At 36.3% G+C, this 23513-nt stretch overlaps 1 protein-coding gene and 1 long non-coding RNA gene across 7 annotated transcripts in view; one reads left to right on the top strand and one right to left on the bottom strand.

Annotated features, from left to right (window-relative positions):
* The window catches only part of LOC125649280 (small conductance calcium-activated potassium channel protein 2-like), a 104339-nt gene extending 92831 nt beyond the window's left edge, over positions 1–11508 (top strand). For 4 of the 6 annotated variants that reach the window (XM_048876704.2, XM_056165812.1, XM_048876705.2 and 1 more), the window contains exons 10-12: positions 2560–2631; positions 6409–6510; positions 7551–11508. In XM_048876704.2, coding sequence (XP_048732661.1) covers positions 2560–2631; positions 6409–6510; positions 7551–7916 — 540 coding nt within the window. In that variant the 3' untranslated portion in view covers positions 7917–11508. The remainder of the gene's footprint in view (positions 1–2559; positions 2632–6408; positions 6511–7550) is intronic. The other 2 variants (XM_048876709.2, XM_056165813.1) reach the window with 1 other exon arrangement.
* Positions 11509–11511: 3 nt separating this feature from the next.
* LOC130054853 (uncharacterized) lies at positions 11512–13071 on the bottom strand. Its single transcript, XR_008803189.1, has 2 exons — positions 12878–13071; positions 11512–12672 (listed from the first exon to the last, which is right to left on the bottom strand). It is a non-coding gene; the product is annotated as an uncharacterized LOC130054853 (long non-coding RNA).
* Between the last annotated feature and the right edge of the window lie 10442 nt (positions 13072–23513).

Genomic DNA, 23513 nt, shown 5'->3' with positions numbered 1-23513 from the left:
GTCTGACTGTTTGTGTTCCGTAAACAGCCTGCAGGCCATCCACGGTGTCACGCCGGTTCAGCTTGCGACATCACGTGATCATTTAAATAGTTTATCATCCTACTAGGATAATGAATATATAAATAGGAAATTGATTACTTTGTATTTCGATCGAGTTAAATCATATAATTTGCATAAAGTGTATAGCTTAAATTGTTTGTTATAACACTTTTTATTCCTTCGATAATTTTCGTTTAATGTGGCACATATATATTTCTCGGCGTGTCATGAAACAATCTTTTTAGTCATGCAGCGATCAAATTGCTTCTACGGCTACACTTACTTCCGTTGGTTGAGATAAATAATGAAAGCACACCGAGTCATAAGGAAATCTCCACATCTACAGTTATACGGACAGTATACAGCCATGCTCCTCAATCTTAATAAACATTCTTGTCACAAATGTTTCTCTACTGGGCTCGTAGAACTGTCAAACTGGCCGTTGTGGTTCTTGATTGTCTGAAGTTATTCAAGGCAGGTGAGCGATTCAGGCTATTGAGAGATTTGTTACTTTTCAAAATAATCGAAATTTGAAACTTGTCGAGGTAGCCTCTATTGCACATCTTCACGTCCATTTTATATTATTTGGTAAGTGTTACTCTAGGGTTTCCGAAGGTGAGTCCTGAGAATTAGAAGGCGCTCGATAACGTCATCAGCGTAAAAGAACATACAAACGAAATAAAGCTGTATGCCTTTGTGGTCCCTATTTAATTCCTGGTCTATACACTACATATTCTGTATAAATTCTTAAGTTATAATGAACTCATATTTAAAGTGGCCATTCAAAATTTGTAATTTCATTAGAATTTAGAAACAATCAATTTTAAGAAAATGAAAAGAACCTGATATAGATTGGTCTGTAAACAGGTGATCGTTTGTAGCACTTGTTATTACTTTTGTAAATTCTAGCGAGACATACACTACACAACATTTAGGTAATGTAAATCTATGAAAACTGCGGGTTTAAATTATATACTAGTATTGAAATTTGGGCATTTTATATCCTAATTTTGAAAGTAGATGACAATATCACTAGCTTGTTTTTTTGGTCAAATTTTAAAGTGATGCACGCCAGGTACCTGGTTTCGTTACGCCAAAGTTCTCCGTGCTATATTCTCTGACAATAAACATTTTAAACCTGTTTATTGTTAAATGAACTCAGCTTGGTATCCAGGGAATCATTCGGAAGTAAAATCTGCAGATTGTGCGTGGCTCGAGCGCCCGGAAGAACATGGAAATCATTGATTCTGTAACTGAAGATCTGCCATGGTCTAATGATTACTGAAAGATTTTCGGTGTAATGACAGTAGTTAGATCTGTTTCACATATGCAATTAACTACCCTAGGGGCGAATTTAATTCCACCGCGGAGAGTGGGGTCCTTTGGGTGACAAAATGTATGTGTAAATCAAAATTCCCATTTCTGAGGGTCAGCTGAAACAAGTACTGCAATTACTCTCAGTGCAGTTACAATACAATACGCTGGATATCGAGGAGTCGGCACGCAAACAAACAACATGTAGACCAGATGAACTTAGATCTCAACCCATTCTGATATTTTCAGGATATTAAGATTCACTTGTCAGGTTTTCTGACCAAATGGGATTCTAATGAACATTAACAAATGTACCACAGGACACAATTGCACGAGTTTCTGATCTTCTTTTTCTGTTGTTCGATCTCGCACACACCAGGTGTGAAATGAGTTTCTCTTCGCTCTAGTTCTATATCACACACCGCGTGTGAAATTTACTGAAATTAATTGTCATGCTTTTCAATGAAAACAACGGACAAACTTTTTCCAAAGATTTTTTTTCTTCATTTAAATGAATCCAGTAAGAAAACTATGTGATTACCCTTGATGCATATAGTGATGCAATTCCATTACACGTGACTAACATTTATGTGGCCAGTGAAGGTAACACCATGTTTTTAACCGTAGTTAAATGTTACTGTCAAAATTCTTCTTATTTTTCCTTTTTCTTCCTCTTCTGCTTTTCTCAAGTGTATTTGTCTTATAAAATACTGAATTTGTAATCAAATTACGCGAAATAGTGCGTGGTGGAAGTGCTAGCATTGTCCTCGACGATAGTGCTGTAATGTCTGTCTTGGGATTTGTAGAGTGATTATAAAACATCCCTTTACCCTCACCAATGTATGATATTGTCTTTTGTTTCATTTGCACAAGTCCTATTGCATCAACCTACTTTTTGTATTCATTTTAGCTTTGGTTTAAGTCTCAAAAGACGTAAAAGGAAAGGGAAAATCAAGTTCCCCGCTTGAAATATATATTATAAATATCCATGTTTTACATATTTTTCTAATAAGAATAGCAGCACGCTAAAATGGATACAAAAAGATTAACCTGTAATAAACGCCAGCAATTGTAATGTAACATACAAATCTTTTGATCAGATGCAAATTTATCTGCTCTTTTATGATGTGTTTATGCTGCTCACTTTTTGTAGATATTACTGGTCTGAGTCAAGCAGGTTCGATTATCCCTTTCCTTTCTTTGTAGAGTTTAGGTCGAACAGGCCTGGAACCGCCTCACAGCGTGTATATATCAATACCCCACGTGCAATTCAAACAGGTTTGACCGCATAGAACTGTACACACTGAACAGTGGTGTATATCAATGTAGCAGGCAAAATGCATCGTGCTCTCTAGCTGTAGTTGGGCTGTCCCATATATCACGCATGTCCGCGGGGCACACTGTCTGTCCGTTAATGTTCAATGTGGCGTCTTCATTACATGTAGTTTGGATTCTTTTTTTTTTTTTCGTGGTGGTAAATTTGAATCTTTTCAAAACGATTTCTATTGGAACAATTGCTTGCGCTACTTAAAGACGTGCACGTTTTCATCAATTTGGGTGTCCTCCCTTTGTTTTGTCAGTTACAACTATCCCACCGATGTCTATATTCTAAATGTTGTGGATGTCTGTAATGATTGTGAGCATGTGATGTGTATGTACTGTGGCGGATCCAGAAAATTTTCTTCGGGTGGGTAAGATATTTCCCTACCTAAACAGGAGGTTGCAGACCGCAAAGTGTCCATCTGAAAGGGTAATTGTACCGCCCCTCTAGATCCGCCACTGATTAATGCACAGTAGGCTGCTTGACTGCTTGGCCTCTCTGCGTTACACAGGTGCTACTACCGCCTTTTGGGAATGTAAAGTGATGATGTCAAAAGCATGTTGTAATGAATTTCAATATAGTGTAAGTCATTGAAACTGAAAAATCGGCATACAAGATCTATCAGAGAAGACAGATAGCAAAGGTTTGGCAAATTTGCATAATTTAAAATTGATTAAGACATTTCCTAATAAATAACGTTTTGGTATAAATCCTGCGGAAAGTTGGCAGCTGATCGTGAACCCGTGATATTTTTGGTATGAGTAGTCAGTGTCATGTTTTTTCACCCACACGTCATAACAACTGGATAACGCTACATATCCCACAAGCCAAGAGGAGTATGTACGAGCATCTGAAAGACGGGGAAAAGTATTCACCCAAACGTGATTCCGATTACTCCCGACCTTGTTAGAGATTTATCTGCTGTTTTGATTCTGTTGCATAATTTTCCTATTACTGAGTACAGTATTACGGTAACCACTAGGAGGTCAAAAATAGAACGAGAAGTTCGTTATATGTAGGTCAAGGTCACCAGAATGAGAATTACTGAGGCAAATAGCCATTATTAGATTTGACGACTTCGTATTTCAGTGATTACCCAAATTGTTTATAAGGCCAAACCTCAATGGTATCTATTTTCCCCTTTCCGACCCTCTGGTTGCAGAGGTAGAAAAATCAATTGTTGGTCAAAATGAAAATTTGGGAATTAAATGTAACAAGATTTGACAGATCTACTTTTTAAATGACGACACATCATTTTCAGTGAACATATTCTATATCAGTGAATGTTTGTTTTCAGCTACTTTTTGAGTTTTCGCTCAGGAATTTGGAATACCACGTCGACACACAAAACGATATCTAGAATAAAGTTTCGTACCTTGAAATAAAATAAAATTTTCTCGGAGAAAATGTTAGGAGTAAGAAATTCTATCCTTGTGGCCAAAACTCGCGCGATTTAGCATTAGCTGTAAGAATGACATATATATCGCACGTTCGTGATACTATCGAAAGCTTTTCCATACCTTTTAAAGCTGAACACGTCATAAATGGCAGTCATATCTTGCTTATCTCTTTAACGTCTTCTTGTTTAACTGTTAAGTTTAGTGGATGAAAACTAATTGCCAGTCTCGAGAGTAAATGTACTTTCCATGATTTCACAACAAATCTGCAATTTCTCACTAAATAAGAAATTTTTAAAAATCTTTATTAATCTAAAATTTTCATTTGTACCATACTTTTCATTCATCACAAGGCGTGTTACACCTTCATTTTACATATTGGAAAATTTGTAAAACTTTTGGGATTTCACAATAACACATTTTTCTTAATGTTCCAAGATATTTCACCTTCAATTACTTTAAAATCAAACGTTTTAAGAACCACGATTAGAGGTATACTTCACCGTCACTTGAACTCTTGTCGGGCTGCATCGTGTGCTTGTATGTAATCCACTCTTCACGTGCTGCTTTTGTCATGAAGTAGAATATTCCTACAGGTTATAGAATCAGACATCTGCATAATCAAGCTTTAGCGCAGTCAAACTCAATATTTACAGCTTAATTATACATGTACCAGCTACCGTAGCCTTACGTCTTAGTACCATAGTTTAGAATAGACAACTTTTAAGCCGTGTACACGTGACTTAAGAGATATATGTACAATGTGCAAAAGACACGCGGGATTAAGACTAGCTCGGCTAGCCTTAAAACACAACAAACAAACAAAAAACGTAGTGAAAATAGCCACGTAATTCGATTGGTTCATTTATTCATTTTATCAACATTTCTTATATCGTATAAGCAACATTGCCGGGGAGTCTCGCTATATGACGTCCTAGGAATGACATCACAACACGTTTGGCTGTTCAGTTTCCATTTTGTTGCTACGGCAATATTGGTCCGCGTCATATAAAATTCATATTTTATTTAGAATTATTCATCGAATGATATCAAAAGCAATATTTTTATATATATATATATATATATATATATATATATATATATGATACGTGTACATATATCTCGTCGTAGACATTTTATAAATGAGAATGTGTATTAATGGTGTTTCTTTACGTACACTTGATGTTAAAGAAAACTGGAACAGATGATGCTATGTTGATGTTGTGATTTTATCGTTTACACAGAGTATTCAGGTGAGATGGTATTCAGTGTTTTCAGGTCCGGGGCGTGTTACCTGTATTTAATTTTGTTTCCTAACATTGTCTAACTACCCATGAAAAAAGAAACCCTTTAACAAGATAATGAACGAAAGATACATGATTCCAAAACGTGAAAGTGCCAATGTGTAATGTTTAAGAAATTCTTTAAAATACAATATATTCGAATAATGTCTCACGAAAGCAAAGCATTTGCCCCCATAAGTTGAGCAATCAAGATTAGGGATATTGAAATCATATTCGTAGTATTATTAGTCATGCATATATGCAAAAATTGCATTCGTCTTAACAATGCTTGGAGAAATTGATATTCCAATTTCTTTGATATGCCGTGGGGTTACTTCCAGCTCCCACGTTTATCTTCACATCTCAGCAATGTTTGATCATTATTAAAAAGCGTCTTTGTTCTAAAATTAAGAAAACAAAGCATTTTTGTTTCCATGGGAACAGAGTGGCTGCTTAAACAAGTTCATTTATTAGGAAGGATATTCGACCAGAAACCAATTTACCTTTGAAAGGCATTAAATTGTGTTGCCGTGTTGTATGTTTGGGAGTGAAACGGTTATGCTTACAAATGTCTACTGCAGTGCACTTTGGCTGGCGATGTACACGACTGTTGTGTTCGTGAATTGTTGGGGCTTGGGGGAATTGGTGATTGAAGTTGCCTTACAGTATGAATAATTAATTTTGCTGAAAGTAAAACAAGAAAAAAAAACTAACATCACTAATATTCCTCTACAATGTATATTTAAAAAATCTGAAGCCAAAAGACCAAGATTGATATTGTATAATGAACAAAGGTTATTTTGTAAATTAAACATTATAAGGCATTGATTATTCATGTGTGAACTATAGTTAGTCAAAGATAGACTTCATGGCGATATTGGAGAAAACGTAGTGTTGTTAATCCATTTGAAGAATTCGTATAGTACTTTAATGCTGGAAAAGAAAAGATTCGTTACAGACTGAAAACCATTGCATAATTGAGTAATTACTAAAATTGCAGGCTGTACGTCCAGCCACATTTTTCCCGTTACAAATGAGGAATTTTGTTTTTCAGACACAGGGACAAATTCACGATACAGTTTCAGACGTGTTTACAAAGACATCTACACTTGAAGATCGAGTGAACAAAATAGAAAACACTCTTGTATCGTTACAAGTAAGTAAACATTAAATATGAAAACATGTTGTTCACTTTCAAAAGATTTTTGTTGATACTGCTATCTAAGCTTATTTTTGTTGATAATACTCTCTAAGCTGAATAAAGGAGTTCCTTTGAAAGATGGTTACAGCTATTTTCAAGTATTTTGTTTGAGAACGAGATATATATTTTAAAGATCACGATTATGACTCGCACACAAATTAATCTTCGTATATTTGAAGAACACAATATTCTGTCGAAGAATCAAGGGTAACTCTTAAAGAATTCTACAAAAACGTAAATCAAATCTACAGTATTCAAGACGCTGAGTGATTTAATCAAACAGAATATTGATCATTTTTGAAATCCTTTAAATTTGTGAATAAATATTTCGCGAATTTCATGAATTATATCTGTAAGCGTATAGGAATACTCCTGACAGTTTAAATAACAAACGGGAGGATTTCAGCTTCTCCATTGTCAACTTCCTGTATTTGAATAGCAATATTCCATTATCACCAGCATATAGTATTTATGTCTTTCTTATTTGAGAACATGTTCTGCGTATTATAAATTTTGAAATTGGGACAGGTTACTGACAAACCTTTTGATGTTTACAGAGGTTTCAACAGTCACGTTTAAAGAAGGCATTTCGAAAATTACAAATACAAGTCATCTCTGGATTTAATGCTGTCTGACATGTTAGGTCATTCTTTACATACTTATTTTGACTACGGATTATTCCATTTATCGAGTCAAAATATAGAGCTCAAGGTGAATGTGACCGGTCATCAAGGGATGCTTACTCTCCTAGGCACCTAATACCACTCCTGGTGTGTTAGGGGGTCCGTGCTTGCTATATTCTTAATTTTGTATACTTTATACGATTCATGAGATCGATCACTGTTCATTTTCTTAACTTGTTCAGTCTGTATGCCTGTAGGTTTACATCTACCTCTACACTGTAGATTTTTATCTATCTTCATCACTGTAGGTTTACTTCTGTCTTTAAGCTTTTGCGTCTTTCTTTAATATTGTATGTTTTTCTAAACTTACAGGTTCAGCTTGAAAGACTTCCAGTGATAATAGCGGATAAAGTATCTACACGCAGAAACGAACCCCATTTTACTCTACCTCCTGTTCGAGACTTGGACAGGGATCGTACCTCGCGGGAAATAGAACGTGAAAAGCACGTGGAGGCACGTGACAGACTATTTGAGCCACGTGATCTTGTAGAACAACGAGAGCGGGAAAAGAGGAGCGGTAATTTCTCTTCCGACCTTCAAGATAGCGCGGAATCTACAAGGTCGGAATTCAACCAACTACGGAAAACTTCCCCACCTCGTCGCCGAAAGCAGTCGGCACCATCAACAAACACTCTTACACAATACCCGCCGTCGCAAGGGAGCATGAGTCAAATCTAGTAAAGTTCTGGATTTTCTCTGAAAACCTCCAATATTAATAACGGTTTTTACGGAGTCATATATTGGTGCCTGTACAGCCATTCCAATATTATTGTGTGAATACCGGGAAACATTTGACTTTGTTGCTTTAGACTAGTTTCTCTGTATAACAAACATCAACGATTAACACTATAAGTACACTCAAATCGCTAATGAACAAGTGTCATTTGTTGGATAGTTGTTACGACGTATAGACCATTTTATTGATGAATGTTTCCGCAGGAACAAGACGCCTGTGACTGGTTGCTTAGTGACAGATGTTTCATCACTCCATAACGGTTAATTTTCTCCTCTTGTCTTTATCTGATTGGCAAAAGCTGTGATATACACTATTTTGAGATGTTCGATGTCGTTGATTTTCCATAGAGATGTGCGGTAGAAAAAGACGTGTTTTGAATTCGGGCGTGGTCCCAGATGTGACCTGACATAATGATTAATTATCTAATAATTAATATCGTGTCTTCCGTGCGCAGGCTCACTCACTGGATCCGCCACTTACACATTCCTCCCCCGCTTAAATTCCTCTGAAAAGTTCTCCGTCATAAAGTTGATACAGTGCCTCGGCGTCTCACTTGAATGAAGATCCTTTTTTCAGTTGAACATGATTTTATTACGTCTTACTGGCAGTAGTACGCCTATTCATATTCTGGGTTCTCCCCTCCCTTCACTAAAAGTTTCGAAAGAGTCCAATTAACACTTTAAACATTTCAGCTTGAATGTTCATCTTAATCCAAGATCGATAACTCTAATACCAAAAAAGATCTTCATGCTTCTACAAAAAATATACAAGTCTCTTAAAAATTATATTTAATTAAGTACTAATTTTAGATAAGGCAGATAGCAGTGTATATTTTTCAACCGTTACAACTTTATTAGATAAAGTATATAATGATTTAGCAAATCCTAACATTATATGATGCACCTAAGAAAAAGTTCGAGGCTCTTTCGTTTATCGGCTGAAAAGAATATATTTTTTTAGATATGTAAATATATAAAGCGTCTTTCCAGACAAGTATGGCATCGTTTTGTTATGTAACAGTGTCACCATCTGTTTTGTGTAATCATTCCTATTGCTCAATGTTATATTCTCATGTTATATTGTTTTTATTTGAATTCTATCAAGCTGAAATTATTTGCCCTTGTATTTATCAGATTCGTTAACACTGCTATATCCGTGGACAAATTTGTTTATTTTAATACTGACTTTTCAGACGCAGCATATTCGCTGTTGGGTCTCTAATAGTTAACCATTGTCTTTCTTTTCATTAAATTTAATTGATAATGTAACCTTGAATGAAATTGTTAATTATAAAATATTATCTTTTTCATTAATGAAAGTTGTACAGTATGTGAAATATAAAACAAAATACAAGTGTTATTTTTATACACCTGTCATAGACGGGTGGTACTATGGTAGAGCGCAGTGCGTCTGTCTATTCGTCACCCAGTACCTTGTGGGCTAAGTAAAAGCAGTACTTATGATAAGGCTAGGGTTATCAAACTTTGTATGCTTTTTTAAAATCATTAGAGAGGAAAGCCAATTGTTTTTCAAGGTCAAACTTGCATAGCGATAAGACTAACAAAATCAAACCTGGTAATCAAGTTCCCGATGATAGGAAGAAGCCTAGTATTTGAACAAGATGGAAACAGCAATCGCGATACACATATTTAGCCCTAGGCGTGTTGTATTGTAATATGGGGACCTGTTTATTCAAGAGCATATTGTTGGAAGGATTAAAAGAGTTATCCACTGTACTCTGTAGTGGACAATCCAGGCAGCTACACATGACCCATTGGTGAAAGAAGATGTCTTTTATTTCGCAAAGTTATAGGTCAAATAGATATGTTATGGGTAACCCATGAAAGAAAAGTAGTACTCAAGCTAGAACCATGAAACTTAATATACACGGCCCTCGGGGTGTTGGTGACGGGTATATTTCGAAAAGTGAGTTTTTGCTTTTTACGGTCTATTCCATGTCGGGGCTTTTTTTTTAACTAAATGTATTCGACAGGCGTATTTTGTATCGTGAGCGTTGTTCTTGTTATATTTTTTTTAATATCATAACACATAAAAGTTTATTTCTGTTATTATATTTAAACAATAACTATTCTTGAAAACAAAAGTTTTCAATGGAGCGTTAAACAGATATCTTTTGTTGTACTGGGCTGTGGTACAAAGAGAGCGGCTATTGTAAATAGCTTTAATAAGCTTTAGAAATATCTGTAGTAAAAATCACACTTACAATCATGAAAACCAGATGTTCAAGCACTCATCGTTTCACCTTCTATAGCCATATTCAATATGTCATCATATTATACAATGTAAACTAAAAAAAAACTTGGCGCCAAAGAAATATATGTCAAGATATTTTTTTTCTCTTTAAGGGATGGATATTAATTCGAATGATTTATAAAATCGCCGTTTAATCGTAGAAATATTTTCTATGAACCACTTCGTTATCAAGTTGTTACCTCATAGATGAATGTCATTTCAATTAGGGGTCTTGTCAGGGTGGAGTAATGTTTCAATCAGGGATCTTGTCAGGGTGGGGTAATGTCCCCATCAGGGGTCTTGTCGGGGTGGGGTAATGTCCCCATCAGGGGTCTTGTCAGGGTGGGGTAATGTCCCCATTAGGGGTCTTGTCAGGGTGGTGTAATGCCCCCATCAGGGATCTTTTCAGGGTGGAGTAATTTTTCAATCGGGTCTTGTCGGGGTGGGGTAATGTCCCCATCAGGGGTCTTGTCGGGGTGGGGTAATGTCCCCATCAAGGATCTTGTAAGGGTGTGGTCGATAGACGGATATAAAGTTGTATACACCCCCCCCCCCCCCAACAAGAAACGCAAACAGTTTTATGAAGGGTAACTTCAAATATGTTCAATTCATTGCCCTTCTTCCGGTGTAATGGAATCATAGGGAGTCCGTGATGAAGACATATGGTGACTGGTATGACTCGTCTACAACGTCGTATTCCATATCAACAGAAATATGCGAAACGTCAACGCAATTTTAAAGAAATGAAATAGCCGCTCTCCTTGTCAGAGTCTGCTTTATGTTTGTTAAACAAACACTCCAAAAGATAGAAGCAAACACTTAGGGCATGTAAAGTTAATTATTGACTTGTATGTACTCCTGTTGAGTTGTCTCCCCTCTCTTACCTATATATACACACAGTTTGTGACTGTATTGTATAACATTGTGAATAAGGCTACATAAGACACATTCCAATAAATGATACTCGAAATGTTGAAACTTACTAACATGTTGATTTCTTTATAACACGTGTGACCTAGACAATCAGTGAAGCGTTCTATTTATTAACTTTTAAAACACAATATAACATTTTGAAAATATATTTCAAGTGATTTGAAATTTAACGTTCTTTGCATAATTTCCTATTATGGTAGACCTGAAAGGATGTTTGTATTATTTCTTCCAATGTTTTGTTTTTGATATAACACCAGAAGGTCCTGATATTAAAATGTTGCACTCACAGTCATTGATAAGTATGTTTTGGAAGTGATACTGCGAAAATAAAATGAACTTATAACACAATGCTGTGTTGACGTATTTTTATTCAGAGTATAGACGATCAATCGGAGATTAGTTTCTCTGTCTATTTTCTATTGTCTTCGTCAGAGTGTTTCATCAGTTCGGAGTAGATATATCTATCAATCTTTAAAAAACAGATTTCTCCGTATTCGAGCCAACTTATCGTCGGCACCAGAGGCTTGTGCTAATTGTTTTCATAAAGTTTTAAATATCATAAATTTGGAATCCCTTTCCGTCCAAAGCGAAGCCAAAGTATTCGATTATAAAAAATGAGAATCCTACATTGCATGAAGATGTATTTATATCAACCAGAGACAATTTAGTCTTGTTGTTATCGAAAAGATTTTCAAATAATCCAGCACTAAGTAGTTCTGCAGGTTGCACACGGGGCCCCTTCGAAGACTGAATCTTGGATAAACAGCAGTCTTCTTCAGACTGAAAAAGTTAAATCAAATTATATGTACGTTAATCAGATTAGTCCTACGTTAATCTCCAGAGTTGCATCAGTACTGCGGTCTCCCTCTTTCCCCCAGGAGCCATGATTTAATTAAGATATTACACTATCTGAGGAGGTTTTCATCAAATGAGAAGCTTTCCAGAAAATGAATTCTTTGAACCCGTTTTGAGGTTTTAAGCTTTATAAAAATGCCAGTAAGTATTGGTTCCCTAACCCAGTTTTAGGCGAAGGTCCTAGGCAAATTTCCCAACACTTGACCCAAAGATTCTTAAAAAGCTGGACCTTGGCAATGGCCTTATTAACATCATTGGCGTCTCTTTGTACTACTTTTACGGACATTTTTGTAAGGCCCACGTGTTTACAATCGGTGTTCATTCTGCTGGTTGGGCTATATCGTAATGATTCAACCAATCAACGAGAAGACTAAAATGAGGAAATAGTGACTGCTATGTAAATTTCAAATTCAAAACCGGATATTCCGGAAAATAAGATTCGTAAACGATGAAATTTGGTCTCAAACTACCAGGAAATGGAGGAAATTTCGCCTTCAGGAGCCCATGTTTTAATTTCCAGATTTTATTACCATGGCAACCAATTTTCAAAAATAATGTATATAGTTCTTGAAAGTACACATGTGAAAGATTTTAAAGGTCCATCATGACATCTGCTAGCCTGGAAATGAGTCGAGATACACTCAGGCACCTGCCATCCTGGAAGTAAAACATCAACAAAAATGAGGAAAATATACCCATTTTCAACCCCTCCTAATTAAAAAAAAAATTCCCAGTAAAAAGACAGATATCAATTTTCAGCAAAAATCCTAACCTTTCCAACAAGGCCAAATTTGCAATAGGGTCCTCGATTCCTTTTCGAGATATTTTACATCAAAGATGCAGCATGCTCTTTTCAACTTACCGTTTAAAGTGAAAGTAGAATTGCCCGCCTATGAGTCAAACTCTCATACATCTCACAGTCACGGTTTCGAATCCCATAAAAACGCACTGGATCAATGTAGAATGGTCACCTCCCTATATTAATACAGATATCAATAACAATCCCTGGTCACTTTAGCTTCGTATTGGCAATTCGCCAAGTATATTGTGACTTTTATTGAGCAACCTAGAAATTTCCGGAAGCGGAATCGTTATATAAAGAACAGATTTTTTCGGCAAGGAAAGCGGAATTCCGCTTTAAAGCGGAGAAAAACCATGCATGTCTGGTAGTACTCAAGGTGTGCTTTAGTCGACTCGCATAGTGGGCTACTCCTTTGCATCGGGCTCGTCCTGCGGATTCACCTCTTCACTACCACCCTAGTTCATACGCAACTGAATATAGTTTGGCTGGCAGTGTATGTTAATTGTTTTGTTAAATAAAATAATTGCCGTGTAAATTAAATTCTTAATAATTACAATGAAACACACACATTGTTTGCGAAAGAATGTGAAAATATTTCAGAATCAGGCATCGATCTAGCAGGTATGTAACTGAAAACAGTTGGGAGAAGATGAGACTGCGGATATGAAAGCAAACACTGCTTATCTTTCAATGAGTTTAAAATTTGTTAACATGGTTAATGAAGTTATGTATGATATACAGGTATTCACATTTTAGCCGAACAATAATGGTGAAAAATTTATGTAGTCTATCGAAATAATATTTTTAATCGCGCATGAATATAAGGAAAGGGGGTTAAGAGAATAAGTTATTCGCATTACTTGATATGTTGCATTTAACTTTCTGTGAAAATAATTGATATGGCGATTCTTGAACTAATCTAACAGAATTATGACGAAAATACATCTGAAATGAACTATCGAATTCTATGTTTGCTTTGTACAAATAAATAAACAACTAATGAGTTAAAGGGGAAGACAACCCCAAAACATTTTACATGATAAATGATACGATTAATTATATGATAAAAATTTGTCATACTGTTCTGTTAATATACGGCCTCGATAAACTTCAGTACTAACGTTAAAAATTGTAATTCCCGCCATCTATAGAGGCTACAATGATGTGGAATTCTTTTGTATTCAAGACCACAAAAATCAATAGTTTTGACGTCACGCCGTCTGTTCCGGTTTTGATGAGATTCTAAGATGTGCATTTGATATGGTAGATTTTACGAATAAATAGGTTGATGCCTTCCTGTCAAGCTGTTGTTTACTCTAATGCGAAGGAGAGATGTGATTTTGTTTTGAAATTCCTGACCCAACCAAGTCATCTGAAAAGAAAAGACTATTCAAACTGTGAACTGTGGATCCATCATTTGCGTGATGACAAGTTGAGGTTCGAGACATTTGTATGATAAAACTTGTACCGTCTGCCTGGTCTGCGACTCGAATGAACGTCTTCTTTTCTCAATTCCCTCATGTGAAAGAACGAGCTCAAATTTATACAGCTCCAAACTTAATTGTTCGTGACTTGTCTTGTTTACAGTGCTGCTGATGAAATATACCGGAACTGACGGTGTGATGTCACAAATTAAACTTCAATGGCCGCTGTTTTAGCGGCGGGTGATTTAAAACATGATAGATTAATATTGATTTAATCGTTAAGCAAGGATTTTTGTTGTTAAAGACTGTCATTTACGATATCAGTAAGTATTACTTTATTCATGAAAGCAGCGTTTTGTTATTTCGGTCTTTGTGGTAGAGATGCCAAGCCTGTAAATATCTTCCTGTATACACAGAGGGCTTGGTTTTCCCCCATTACGTAAACATTATTTGACAAGCTGAAAGTAAATTTCCAGACATGAATTATGGAGGACTGCTCAGTCCATTTATTTAGCCGAGCCGAATCTCAGTCAAAATTATGAGCCTGGGTAGAAACCACATTTGCTGAATCTCAAATCTATCAATCATTAACTAGTCATCCAATAGAGCATGATATCTTAAAACCTCTCACGCGCACCGCACGTACCTCTCAGAAACTCTGGACTGTTCAATGTAAGGACTATTGAACCTCGTATATATACTTATCTCTAAACTCAGAGGTAGAGCGTTCGCCCCGCATAAGGAAAGTCGGGGTTCGAATTCCGGCAGCGGCCGACCTAAGTCGTTAAAACAGGTAGTGACAGTTCAATCGATAAACCCTCGGCATCAGGTGTGAATGTCACCGGTCCTCGGAGATGACCCTAAAAACGGATTTTCCGTGTCACAGTAGGTGTGGCACGCTAAAGAAGTAATGGTTATCTTCTAGCATCCGAGTAATATTCACATTATCAAATAGATGGGCGATCCTTCTGTCACGAGTGCGGAGCGCACGAGTGAGAGAAGGACCGCCCATCTCTTTGATAATGTGAATGTTACGAGGATGCTAGAAGATAACCAACTTGTTACATATTTCAAAAGCTTCTCATTTTACATTATCCCTCTCAGTATCAATCACATATTGGTGGCTTCATAAATAATTTTTCAGGAATTTAATTCTATACATGTATTTGTACAAATGTTTTAAGAAAACATGTATAACACAAATATTAAAGTAGGAAAGGGATTAAAGACTTGCATTAGCAAACTCTTTATAAAATGAGAGAGAGAGAGAGAGAGAGAGAGAGAGAGAGAGAGAGAGAGAACTATTTAACTTTACTGACTGCAATAACGGTCACAGGTATGTGTATATATCGCCATTATATTATGTGTGTTTTATCGAAGTGACTGTGAACGAGTTAATTAATTGTAATCGTGCGTGAGGTGGCAGGGGACAGTTTCTTTGGTTTTGAAACATGTGGATAGGGGGTATACACCAAAGTCAGATTATGACAGACTAGTGAAAAATCATATTTCCCTTTTATGTCAATACTTGTATTTCATATTAGTGTAGTTAATAAATTATGACCCTAAATTACATGTAATCTATAAATACTGGTACTGGTGCACAAACCATGCTCTGAGCAGGTTCCTCTTTTTTGCTTTGATTTTCCCTCATTTGGGCTAATCCGCACCACCCCCACACCATCACAGTACCAAACATGGGGATTTAGACACTGTGCACAATCAAGAACCCTATCTGCCCTTCTCAAAAATCTACCTCTCATATGGGGCCATCCACCTTCCCTCACAGCTACAAACCTTTTGCTAGACCCTGAATGTTTTCACCGGAATTTCTTCAGCAACTGACCACGTGTCTTAGTTTCGTATTTGCACCATCTATATGCTAGGAATCATGGTGACACCTACATGTTGTATATCAACATTTTTACTAAGCACTCATCTACATTTGACATGCATCCTAAAATTATTGTATACATTTTTACACATGTAATATCACTTCAAATACGGGGTAATTCCATTTTTTGAAAAAGTTGACCGGGCCTATAGTGCGAAACTGTGTCCCCTGCTACCTGAACGAATTGTCTATTATTGTGTGTGCACGTTGTTGTTTTGCTGTGAACTCTATAGATAAAGGTTTTGACTGTTTATTAAGGCATTAGGGTTATAACATATTGGCGCATGTATTTGTTACATAACACTTCATGTCTGCTTCAATGCCCCAGACATCGATCGGCGCATGCTTTACCCGTGAAACAGCAAAAGTAACTTCACGAAAACTGAATTATCCCTGTCTTGTTTCTATTATGTAATTCTGATGTTAGTACCGCCCATGCGATATCAATGTGGGAGGAGCTCGTTTTATCACATATCCGATAAAAAACCGTGTTGATGACAACCAGATACAATACCTGAACAACAAAAGAAAATCACTGTAAATATGTGACAACCCTCATTGCTCAATAGCCGTAAGCGCCGAGCATAGGCCTAAATTTGAAGCCCTTCACTGGTATTAGTGACGTCTCCCTGTGAGTGGGAAAAAATCTCGAAAGGGACGTTAAACAATATACAATCAAACAATATATCGTATAGTTATCTCCATAATACGGTCATTAATTTCTGATGTACGGTTAATTGATTGGAGTGGTGTAATGAATACACAATCCATGCTGTCTTATGGTAGGCGAGTACCTGTCGCCCTCCAACAACATTAATCCTAGATTTAATGTTTTCATTAAAAAAATTGTTGACAATTGTTTTTTAAATTGCAATGATTTTGATCCAAAGTAAACTATAAGCGCTTGTGGCATAAGGTTCATTTCATTTTCCGGGTTTTTCCAGCAATCAGTATCAACCAAGTTGATAAATGCAATTAACATTAATCCTGTGCATTTGTAAGTTATGAAGGCAAACAGTTCTCTGTAACAATTCATGGTAATCAAATCTAGCTTGTTCTACGAATATCTGACAAGAAAGATAACTCTATCCCAAAACGCTATGCATTGTAACTTTAGCAATCCCAACATCTTCAATAATGTCAAACTTCAAGTTTCACTGTGTATTAATTTTCAACCCTTTTACATTACGTTTATACGAAGAACATTTAATGCTAATGAAAATTATTAAAAGGTTTTAAAACAAAAACAAATTTAATTAGTTTTAAACTGGCGTGTGAACTCCAAGCGAATCGATTCAAAATCCGTTTTAAGTTCAGTAACTAGCAGATACAGTCTATTACATCCGGACTTTTGAAGGAAAGTTTTGGTATACCATTGTTAATCATGTCTGTCCGTCTTTGGTTTTAAGAGGTAGCAAAAAATTCATTTTACGTACATGTAAGATCGAATACTGCGTATGAGCACATATTTGCGGTTTTAAAATTTGGCGCTATCAGAGTTCTTGCATTCTGTAGTCTTATCGTGTTTTAGCGTTTCTTTTATGTTTGATGATTTTTCATATTTTACCGTAACCATGGATTATCGTTCGTGCTTCACTGCCAAATGTACGCAAATATTAATCCCGCTGAAATAAATACACTGTACACGTACAGTATATGTTGAAGATGTGACAATATAATGACCCTAATTCTAACCCTGATAAGGTTTTAAAATTTCAGTTTAGGTCCAGGGTTCTGAATACAGATTAGATTCTCTCTAAAGCTCGTATTTGGAATTCCCATGACAGTTTAGGAGTTTTAGTCTATTTGTTTCTACTTTTGTGAGTTGATGGCTGCCACCCGTCGATATGTATGCATTAAAGTTTTGTATGCTGCACATGACCTTTATTTCCTGAACAAGTTGGTTTTGGGAGGCATATTCCCCCGTAATTCTATGTCATGGATTGATGTAACAAGCAGTCTTGTATTTTGCTGTCCTTTGTTCATCCGTGTATATTGTTACTTTTAGCCGTTTGCATTTTAATATCCATCTGTAACAAGAGATCCACAGGCCTTAGCGGTCACCTGAGTATTAGTTAAAAGTATCACTAGTCCACAGGCCTTATTGGTCACCTGAGTATTAGTTATAAGTATCACTAGAATCAAGGGCTACAACATTTAGAACAATTTTCCTATTTTGCATATCTAAGCTAGATTCAACAGTAATACTAGTATAAAACAAATTTAATGTGTTCTCAAAACACAAATTACCACGAAAGTGCCCATACTGATGAAAGACTTTACATAAGAATTATATCATGGGCACGAATTGTGCTCCTTTGTTAGCTGACCTGTTTCTATATTCATATGAAGCAGAATTTATTCAAAAACTTCTACGTGAGAAGAAAAAATTTCTTGCTGTGGTCTTTAATTCGACATTTAGATATATCGACGTTTTGTCTATTAACAATAATAGCTTTCATCCATATGTCGATTTGATATATCCCTGTGAGCTCGAAATAAAGGACATCACATAGTCGTCCACTTCTGCTTCATACTTAGATATCTTATTGAAACTAGACATTAACGGGAAACTGACAATTCAACTGTATGACAAACGGGATGATTTCAGCTTCTCCATCGTCAACTTCCCATATTTATGTAGCAATATTCCATTATCACCTGCATATGTTGTTTATATCTCTCAACTCATTCGATATGCAAGAGCTTGTTCTGTGTATAGTCAGTTTTTAAATCGAGGCAAGCTACTGACAAACAAGTTGATGGTACAGGGGTTTCAATAGTCTCGATTGAAGTCAGCATTTCGCAAATTCTATGGTCGTTATAACGATCTAGTTCGTCAATAGACCCTATCATTGGGTGAAATGCTGTCTGACGTGTTTCATACCGATTGTTAAGCCGTTCTTGGCACACTGATTTTGACTACGGATAACTCCGTTTACCTGATCAGGATATAGGGCTCACGGCAGGTGTGACCGGTCGACAGGGGATGCTTACTCCTCCTAGGCACCTGATCCCACCTCTGGCGTGTTCAGGGGTCTGTGTTTGCCTAACGATCTATTTCGTATCGCTTGTAGGAGTTATGAGATTGATCACTGTTCGTTATTTCACCTTTCATCAACACTATATAACTATTTTGGACCAATCCTAAATTCAACCCCCGGGTTACAAAATTCACACATTTGGTACACCCCTTTATGTTTGTCCTATGCAAATAAACTACTCTTGTAAATGATAAAGACAATAATCAATATAAGTTTGGCTCCAACTCGGATCATTCAAATTTTTATGCCTGATTATGTACTTAAATGAACCTAAACATATATTGTATATTATCATAATTGTATATCATAACGAATATTATATTTTCTGGGGTACGACAATCTTTATTTGTACATGTATTACATAATATATGTTGTATATGGGAGAGGTTTTCTTTGTTGCTAGAACTTATAACCAATCCCTTTCTATATCTATACAATAGAATATGTTCAAATCAAAAATTTACAATTTGGTAGAGCGGTACCTGCTCCTTCTAAATATCGCTTTAGTTGTGGGTTGTTGTTTTTTTGTATCAATGGTATTAAAAAAGATATTACATTGTATTTAAATATTTTACAAATAAACACTATATTCCAAGTTTGGCCCTGCCCTGGAGTCAAAAGTGCTACCAAAGGGATCATGAAATTTACAATTTTGGTAGAGGCCTTCCTGACTTACGTAATCATTTATTTAGTTTTTCTTGCGCATGTGAAGTTGTGGAGAAAAACCTTTGAAAAACGGTCATTTTGTCCCGCCCCTTATGGTGCATGCGTCCTGAAATTCATAATCTATCCCCCTTGTGTAAAAGATGCTTCATACCAAATTTGAAAAGAATTGGAATGGTAATTATCAAGAATTTAAAAATGTGCAATTGTTGACGTACGACAATGGACGCAGATCAATACCACTAGGTCACCTGAGTGACTCACATGACCTAAAAAAGGTGGTGCTGGAGATTTTCTCATATAACAAACTAGTGTTATTTTAGTATAAAACAAGAGGTACTGTGAGCAATGCTCATTAAGAATACCCTCCGTTTACCTCAATCTCCCAAAGGGTGTAAATGACCTCTTTCCTGGGTCTGATAAAGAAAGAGCATGACAAAACCTTCGGTAGTCTCTCTAGGGGTGCGCTTGACCTTTGACCCTAAAATCGATAGGGAACATCTTCGTCCCATGGGTAGTCTACATGTATGACATGGTGACTGTAGGTGGAAAGGATAACGCCTTAGAGCCCGGAAACCATATTCCTGCTTCGATGTCCAGTGCGCTTGATTTTTGACCCCGAAATCGACAGGGAACATCTTCGTCCCATGGGTAGTCCATATGTACATTGTATGATATGGTGGCTGTAGGTGGAAAGGATAACGCTTTAGAGCCCGGAAACCATTGCGTCTACAGACGACGAACGGACAACCCGATTCCAGTATACCCCCACAACTTTATTGCGGGGGTATAATCATCAAGGAAATATCAAATCCCTATGGCAGTCGAATGCAGGATTTATAGATAGCCAGCTTGATTCACTGATGTAACCAGACTTGTAATAATGTTTCTAAAGACAGGATGTATTTTTCATTTCAGTTTTGTATCAATGACGTGCTTCCGTTTGAAACATTGTGACGATGTGTCCTTAACTATTGGTGGGAGAGAAAATAAATGAGGGCAGTTTACCGATGGAACATATCGTTAGATGGTAGTTCCAGAATCTTTGATCGATGAGTTTGGTATTGTTTCAAGTTTTGGGGCTAAAATTGAAAAGCTCAAGCAATTTCGTTACTCGATGAATCAGATTTGACAGAAACTTTATATAAAACAGCTACAAGCTTCTTGGAATTAACTGTCCCAAAAATAAATAATTCAATCTTTTTTCAGGACTGTGACCTTGACTTTTTTCTCCAAAATCAATAGGGCGTCTTCCTAACTTGCTATCCAACAATATAACCAATTTTCATTTGATTCGGTTTTAAACTTTTCGAGTTACTGTCCAGAAACCATATTTGTCTGAAGTTTTCTATTTTCGGTCACTGTGACCTTGCCCTTTGACCTTTTTTCTCCAAAAAACAATAGGGGCCTTTCTTTGCTGGTATCCAACAATATATCCAAGTTTCATTTGATTCAAATTAATAAATTTCGAATTATCCTCCTGAAACCAAATTTTTTTGGAATTTTAATTCTATTTCGATCACTGTGACCTTGACCTATTTCCTCCAATTATCTGGTACATAACAATATCTTTAAGTATCATTTGATTCGGATTTAAACTTTTTGAGTTATCATCCGGAAACCAAATTTTTCTGAAATTTTCATTCTATTTTCGGTCACTGTGATCTTGACCTTTTACCATTTTCCTCCAAAATTTATAGGGGTCTTCCTTACCTGGTATCCAACAATATATCAAAGTTTCATTTGATTAGATTGTAAACTTTTCGAGTTATCATCCGGAAACCAATTCTTGACGCCCGCCCGCATCACCAAATCAATAGCCGAGTTCAACTTCGTTGCAACTTGGTTAAAACGTTAACAGATATGATAACTTGTAATTATATATCTCAAATAAATTGAATTGAATTAAATGAATAATTAGAATCATACGTAAGTATACATCAATTAAATCTCTACGACACACACTTATTACTCTGCCAGAACTATCCAAAGATGTAACGAAGGAGAATAACTCTACTTTATTTTCATTTGGGGACATAAAAAAAAGTACAATCGATCATGATACAATGGCGGATCCAGAAGGGGTTCCGGGGATTGGGATCCACCCTTCGTCAGGAAATTGTGCTAGCACAAAGTAAAAACAAGAGTACGACAGACGGTACAACATACATGTACGCCTGTCGGAATTCAACCTGGAAGCATATTATGCATTCTGAAATGACACCACACACATTCTGAATAGAAAAGCCTTAAAGCAGGTCATGGTGACCAATTTGAACTGATTATATATTTCTCTGAGAGGAAGGTTGTGACAAAATGTCAGTGCAATATTTGTATCTATAATGAGAAAAAGTCCAGCAAACCATTTGATCTATCTTAGCCCTAAAGTAGGTCATGGTGCACGAATTAAGTTGAAATGTGAACTGATTGACGTGTATTTCTGTGAGAGGGAGTTATGACAAAATTGTGTGATCGAGGATGAAATCCATTTTCTTTTCAATGTAAATCTTATTCTAAGCTAAGAAATATCAACCTTAGATAACATTTATAATATAAGACAGAACAATATTACTCTGGACAATGAAAGATACATGTTGCAAATATATTGTAGGCCAATATATGTGACCATACCAATAAAAATCTGGAAAACTGTTTGACCTACTTCTACCCCTAGAGTAGGTTATGGTGCACCAATCCACCTGAAATGCTATCTGAACTTGTTTTCCTCCGATAGGAAGCGTGTGACTAAATTTCAGGGCAATATCTGAATCTGTAAAGAAAATAAGCCCGGAAAATGTTTGACCTTTTTTAGCCCGAAAGTGGGTCAAGGACGGATTAATCCCAGGGGCGGATCCAGGAATTGCGGTTACGGCGGGGGGGGGCACTTTATGAGGCAGGGGGTCTAAGGGGAAGCCCCCGGAAGCTGCTGAATTTTACATATTTTATAGGGTTTGAAATATGTCTCCTATTTAGTCATTTGTACTATTTTCTATCAATTTTGATAAGGTGAAATTAATAAAATGACGCAAATTTTAAGGGAGTTTTTTTGAAAAAAATTAATTTCTCCCATTACGTAATATCAAGAAATCAAACGATTTTGTCATTCATTTCTCCGGGAGTGGAAGAAATTATTGCTTCTTTTATCGTTTAGTACATTTTTCTAAACAAGATATCACGATTTACCTTAAATTTGAACATTTTAGGGGGGCGGCTGCGCCCCCCTTAAATCCGCCACTGAATCCAGTTGAAATGCAAACTAAACTTGTATCCTCCAAGAGGAAGCCTGTGACTAAATGTCGAGGCAATATTTATATCCATAATGAAAAAGTCCGGGGGAAACTGTTTGACCTATTTTTAGCCCGAAAGTACGTCAAGGACGGTTCAATATACATGTGTAGTTGAAATGAAAACTAAACTTGTATTTCTCCAAGAGGAAGCCTGTGACTAAATTTCAGGGCAATATCTGTATCCAAAATGAAACAAGAGGCCCACAGGCCTTATCGGTCACCTGAGTACTAGTGAAAAGTATTACTACTCCGAAAGGCTATGAAATCTAGAAAAAAAATTCTGTTCTAAATATCTAATGTTCAACAACAGTATATAACAAGATGTGTTCTTGAAGCTTCAATGCCCTAAAAAATGCATACACTGATGGAAGGCTTTACATAATA

This window comes from Ostrea edulis, chromosome 5 (assembly GCF_947568905.1).
Source record: "Ostrea edulis chromosome 5, xbOstEdul1.1, whole genome shotgun sequence".
Classification (NCBI taxonomy): domain Eukaryota; kingdom Metazoa; phylum Mollusca; class Bivalvia; order Ostreida; family Ostreidae; genus Ostrea; species Ostrea edulis.
Note: the sequence above shows the minus strand (reverse complement) of the source record. Positions and strands in the feature narration are given on the sequence as shown.